The sequence below is a fragment of the Gekko japonicus genome, unplaced genomic scaffold, assembly GCF_001447785.1.
Source record: "Gekko japonicus isolate JY-2015 unplaced genomic scaffold, Gekko_japonicus_V1.1 scaffold3701, whole genome shotgun sequence".
NCBI lineage: Eukaryota > Metazoa > Chordata > Lepidosauria > Squamata > Gekkonidae > Gekko > Gekko japonicus.
In genome coordinates this window covers 68,350-74,894 of record NW_015165348.1, presented here as the reverse complement: position 1 = coordinate 74,894, position 6,545 = coordinate 68,350, and the positions used below count along the sequence as shown (strand labels likewise).

At 46.1% G+C, this 6,545-nt stretch overlaps 1 protein-coding gene across 2 annotated transcripts in view; it reads right to left on the bottom strand.

The window, feature by feature from the left end:
* KLHL20 (kelch like family member 20) overlaps positions 1-6,545 on the bottom strand; it is a 38,270-nt gene that overhangs the window by 7,590 nt on the left and 24,135 nt on the right. For both annotated transcript variants that reach the window (XM_015410576.1, XM_015410577.1), the window contains exons 11-12: positions 5,320-5,528; positions 3,042-3,148 (exon numbers count right to left, since the gene is read on the bottom strand). In XM_015410576.1, the coding sequence (XP_015266062.1) occupies positions 3,042-3,148; positions 5,320-5,528 (316 nt within the window). The remainder of the gene's footprint in view (positions 1-3,041; positions 3,149-5,319; positions 5,529-6,545) is intronic.

Here is a 6,545-nt window from a genome sequence, read left to right as displayed (position 1 = left end):
GCACGGAATGCTGTTACCTTCCCACCGAAGTGGTACCTATTTATCTACTTGCAATTTCTTGCTTTCATAAGAACATAAGAGACGCCAATGTTGGATCAGGCCAAAGGCCCATCCAGTCCAACACTCTGTGTCACACAGTGGCCAGAAATACCAGTGCCATCAGGAGGTCCAGCAGTGGGGCCAGGACATTAGAAGCCCTCCCACTGTTGACCCCCCCCCCAAGCACCAAGAAGACAGAGCATCACTTGCCCCAGAGCCCCTAGCTATACCTTGTGGCTAATAGCCACTGATGGACCTCTGCTCCATATGCTTATCTAATTCCCTTTTGAAGCCGTCCATGCTTGTAGCACCCACCACTTCCTGTGGCAGTGAATTCCATGTGTTAATCACTCTTTGGGTGAAGAAGTACTTCCTTTTATCCGTTCTAACCCGACCGCTCAGCAATTTCATGGAGTGCCCACGGGTTCTTGTATTGTGAGAAAGGGAGAAAAGTACCTCTTTCTTTACCTGCTCTTTCCCATGCATAATCTTATAAACCTCGATCATGTCACCCCTCAGTCGTCTTTTCTCCAAGCTAAAGAGCCCTAAGCGCTTTAACCTTTCCTCATAGGGAAAGTGTTCCAACCCTTTTATCATTCGAGTTGCCCTTTTCTGCACTTTTTCCAAAGCTATAATATCCTTTTTAAGGTGTGGTGACCAGAATTGCACACAGTATTCCAAATGAGGTCTCACCATTGATTTATATAGGGGCATTATTATATTGGCTGATCTGTTTTCAATACCCTTCCTAATAATCCCCAGCATAACATTGGCTTTTTTTATTGCAGTCACACACTGTCTCGACATTTTCAGTGAGTTATCTACTACAACTCCAAGATCTCTCTCTTGCTCAGTCTCTGCCAGTTCAGACCCCATCAATGTGTATTTATATTTAGGATTTTTGGCTCCAATGTGCATCACCTTGCACTTGGCCACATTGAACCCCATTTGCCATGTTGATGCCCACTTGCCCATCCTTGACAGATCCCTTTGGAGTGCCTCACAATCCTCACTGGTTTTCACCACCCTGAACAACTTCATATCATCCGCAAATTTAGCCACTTCACTGCTTACTCCCAACTCCAAATCATTAATGAACAAGTTAAAAAGCAGTGGACCAAGTACTGATCCCTCTCACTTTTGGTAGCGGTGATGGCAGTCAAACCCAGGCCACAAAAACTGTTTTGATCCCCCTTTAAGACCAATCGTAGGACAAAACATCAGATCCAGCTCTGCAAAGCAACCCTGGGCTTGCCTGGTGGTGGTGTCCCATCTGAGTACTAACCAGGGCTGACCCTACTTAGCTTCCGATATCTGATGAGACTGAGTAGCCTGGACTATCCAAATCAGGGTATTCATGACCTTATTCAAATAATTACATTAAAGGCCTGCAGTTTGTCTTCATTACTAACTTCAAGAAGTTCACTGATGTGGGGGTAGAATGGGTATGTTCAGTTATTTTGGAAGCCCCAATCCTATTTCCAGTTTCACCACCTGGTTACAACTCTCATTCTGTAATCAGAGTTTTAGGCTGCAGAGGAAGAAGTCCAAAGAGGCCTCCTGATTCGAGGTGGTATGACTAAAGTAATATTATTCAGCAACAAGTGCAGCTCATGCAGGATAAATTTAAGACAGAATTCAAGAGCTTTGAGTAAACATGTTTTTCCACTGTGGGACAACAATGGGACATCCAGGTCGGGGGCACAGTTTAGAAGCCATAGGTTAGAGTGAGTTAGGTGCAGCATAGCTTCACTGGTGGTTCAAATGCTTCTGCATAGATGCAGTGCACAGGATAAATAACCTGAGCCCCTGGTGATGGACCGGGCTCAGTGTCTTCAGAGATAATAACCTCTGTGGAATTGTATACTGCAGAACCTGAACCTAGTCTGGCGCAGACAAAACCCTGGTAGATCTGCAATGTGTGGTCTGCTCTTCAGGAGGTACAGGCGCAATATTTAGCTCCCTTGAACATCCAACCCTAAACAGGGTTACATATGGTAGGAATGCAAGGTACTTAATCCAGCACTAACCTAAATAATTTAGTCTCAGCAACCACCAGAATAATACAAGCCCTTTTATAGCTTCAGATCAAGGTGCAAACCATGCCTCCGATAGAAGAACAAACATTCTCAAGCTGAGAAAGCTTATGACCATTAAGCATAGCTCACTGATTTGTATCATCATTAAGTCATCTTTCTATGAACTGCATACTAGAGGATATGAGACAAATCCAGAAGTCATCTATCTGAAGGCAACGGTGGATTTCGCAAGGCAATCATGCATCAGTGCTGTTCATCTTTACTGAGCAAAGAGCTGCACTAACATCACCGCTTTGAGGGAAAACCTCCTCAGCTCACAGGGTCTGGAATAAGCCAAACCAAGCAGAATGGACGGCTTGTCACAAAACAAAGAATCAGTATGAAGATACGTAGGTTGCCTAAAAAGATAGATGTTCTCATTGCAAGGAGGATTCATGAAACAGGGCATTCCATTTGAAGCGAGGCGTCACACCTCTAGACCATTGCCTGAGCAGAGATGATACTACAGAAACCACGGATGACGGGCCAAGTACTCCCTGTGACAGGTGTTACAGACTAACACAGAAATGGTGGATATAAGAATACAAAAATATGTTAAGAAAGTTTTAGTAGGATATGTTAAAAAACATATGGATACGGAACTATTAATGAATTTCCTGTCGGAAATCAAAACTATTATTCCTTCGGCTGGAAAAACAAAACTTCACGCTTTAAGAACTACGGTTGTATTGATTCTTAGGATCTCGCTCCTTCAATGAAATTGTCTGGTTTATGGTTCTGAGAGGTTTCAATAACTGAAAACCGGTTTGCCCCGCATTGGTATCTTTAGGATATAAACTCTCAGCATTGATTTATTTTATTTTCCAGAACGAATCTAAGGAAATTTCAATAAATATCTAAGATTTTTTTTCATTAACTTTTTTTCATTAACTTCATTAAGATTTTTTTTTAAAAAAAGTTTACCTCCACGTGTTGGCATCTGGATCAAACACTTCAATGGTCTTCAAGTACGTTGTTCCATCAAAGCCTCCCACAGCCATGAGCTGTCCATTCACCACAGCAAGACCAACCTAGATGATAATGGTGTTTTGTTTTTTAATGCTGTTCTTCTAAAGGCATCGGCCAAAAGATCGAGTATAGGTTCGAGCATGTAGTACACACTTGTCTCTTAGTGGAAGAGTGGCTGCTGGAAGGGATAATTAACTGGACCCAAACCTTGTTTTCCACCAGCAGAAGAGCACTTCTGTCAGTGGAGCAAGCAGGGCAGGGCCATTTTCGCTGACTCCCCTCCTCCCACTGGAGACCCCCACACTGCACCCAGCAGTGTTCCTGAGAGTCCCCCGCTTTCCACAAGCAACATCTCAGGGCATGCACTGAGTGGGCATGGGGTAGGGGGAGAAACAGAAAAAAGCAGTGGACCAAGTACTGATCCCTCTCACTTTTGGTAGCAGTGATGGCAGTCAAACCCAGGCCACAAAAACTGTTTTGATCCCCCTCTAAGACCAATCGTAGGACAAAACATCAGATCCAGCTCTCTGGTATTTTGGACCCAAGCAGTAAGATGAAAGGGCTTTTGTCTAACTAACTGGTTGATCAGGCTATTCGTCTAAATTCCATGAACGGAAGTGCAATGTCTCTGGCTCCCCCACCCCTTCCAAAGCACTTCAACATGCCCCTTGAGATGCTATTCCTAAGAGACAGGGGACTCACCAAGAGCAACACAAGGCAGGAGTTGGAGGACTGCAGGAAGAGGGGTAAATCCTCCTCACCCATATAGGCAAATCTTTGTGATAGGATCTAACCCAGAGCTATTTTGGGGTGGGAACGCACAGGAACAGAGTTCCTGCTGGCTTCAGAGTTGGCCACACCCACTACAACCAAAACCTCTGCGTGCGTGGCTACAGAGGGAAGGCCTGGAGAGCGACCCCCACCCCGGTGACACCGAGGCAGGGAGGGCCCTGGAAAAATCGGGGAGGCATTTAAATGACTCCCCCGGCCTGTCCGAGGGCCGGCTTGCCCACGCTCCCCACAGCTGTGGGGCACCCCAGCAAGCCAAGGGAAGGCATGGGGGTGTGGCCTAATATGCTAACGAACTGTGCTGTCAGGGTTGTGGCCTAATATGCTAATGAGTTTCTGCTGTTGGGTGTGGCCTATTATGCTAATGAGTTCCTGCTGGGCTTTTTCTACAAAAAAAAGCCCTGATCTAACCCATGCACTTCAAGACACACATGGATCTATAGATGGGGAAAACAGGGCCCATTTCTCAGCCAAACTCTTGGGCATATACACAGAGCCTAGCAGAAAGGGCCGGACCCCATGGAGGATGGATGCCTACAACTTTCTACTAATTCCCCCCTCCCTCTACAAACCTCTGACATCCTGTTCCTGGGGTTCGCACCATCCCCTAGGAGAAGCATTTTAGGGGATGTTTGGACTGCTCCACTGACAGATATCCCTTCCCCAAGGAGTAGATTATTTTCCCTTTGTTAAGTTCATTAAAAATATGTTCCTTAAATGTTATTGCAGTATCTGAGCACCCTGCACATGAGCAACACCACATTAACTACTCATCCAATGCACATGCCACTGACAGATATCCCTTCCCCAAGGAGTAGATTATTTTCCCTTTGTTAAGTTCATTAAAAATACGTTCCTTAAATATTATTGCACTATCTGAGCACCCTGCACGTGAGCAACACCACATTAACCACTCATCCAATGCACGTTGGTGCAGTGCTGTGCTTTTGAATCTCTTTTGCCACCTGAAAGTTTCAAATGGAAAGAGAAGAAGGAGAGATTGGATTCATACCCCGCCCTTCACTCAGAGTCTCAGAGTGGCTTAAAATCTCCTTTCCCATCCCCTCCCCACAACAGACGCCCTGTGAGGTAGGTGGGGCTGAGAGAGCTCTGAGAGAACAGCTGTGAGAGAGCCGTGACTGACCCAATGTCACCCCAGCAGCTACGGGTGGAGGAGTCGGGACTCAAACCCGGTTCTCCCATTTTACAGTCCGCGCTCCTAACCACCTCACCAAACTGGTTGGAATGGACACAGACTTGGGAATATCAAAAATCATTGTACTGCTGGCTACAATTCCTCTTTCCCAAATGCCAAGCACTTAGGTGTCACCTACTTCCATAGGAGTTTTCTTAGCCGCAGCTCCAAATCACACTGGCCTTCCCCATACGCATCTCAGTCTAAATAAGTTCAGAAGCAACAGTATCCGGATCAAACAAAGCTTACCCCACTACGGCGTGATGTCATGGCCACTACAGGAGACCACTGGTTGGTCCTGGGGTTGTAGCGTTCAGCGCTGCTGAGTTCTGTAGTATCGTCTCTACCTCCAACTGCGTATATCATGTCTTGGTATACTGCACAGCCTAGATGCTTACGCCGGGTACCCATGGGTGCTATTGTGTGCCAACGGTTCTCCTGGGGGTTGTAGCGTTCCACTGTGGAGGAACCATACACCACTGATTAAACAGGGTTTTGGTTTTCTTTAAGTCGAGGACAAAAGAACGACGAACCCCAAACCAACTAACAATGACTGGAGCAAGCATCTGTCCATTCCTATTTCCTTCCTTCAATAAGACCGCAACGCAAAAAGATAAGCATATGGAGCAGAGGTCCATCAGTGGCTATTAGCCACAAGGTATAGATAGGGACTCTGGGGCAAGTGATGCTCTGACATCTTGGTGCTTGGGGGGGGAGGTTTCAACAGTGGGAGGGCTTCTAATGTCCTGGCCCCACTGGTGGTCCTCCTGATGGCACTGGTATTTCTGGCCACTGTGTGATACAGAGGGTTGGACTGGATGGGCCTTTGGCCTGATCCAACATTGGCATCTCTTATGTTCTTATGTTCTTAATGGCAGCCCTGCAGGGCTAGACCAACTGTCCATCTAGTTCAAAATTTGGTTTCCAACAGTGATCAGCCAAGATGCTTCCAGAAAGCCCATCACCAGGACGTGAAGGTAATGGCCCTCTCCCTGTTGGATTAGATACCACAGAATCTTTTTTTCCTCCCAGCCACAGTGCTTTCCTACACTGCAGGGAGTAGTTAATGCAGCCTCCCTGTAGTGGTTTTCCTACAGCACAGGGATGGGATTTGTGGGACCTGATCCAACATATGTTCTCCAGCAACTGGCACTCAGACAAACATTGCCTTTCAACCTGGGAGTTCAATTTAGCTATCACAGCAATTAGTGGTTGACAGACCTTTCCCTCCATGAACAGAGTGACATCAAATGATATGAGTTCTCTCCCCCTCACACAGACACACACCAAAGCTTGGCCCTAGCCGCAAAAGCAATTTCTCCAACTGATTCAAGCTTGCCAGGCTGATGGAAGTCGAAGCATCTATTTAATATATAAAACAACCTGGTAAAAGCTAGACTGTCCTGATGTCTATCAGGCGCTATTGTTTTCTAAGCAACATCTTCCTCAAATATGTCATGTCAAAGGTCTTCCAG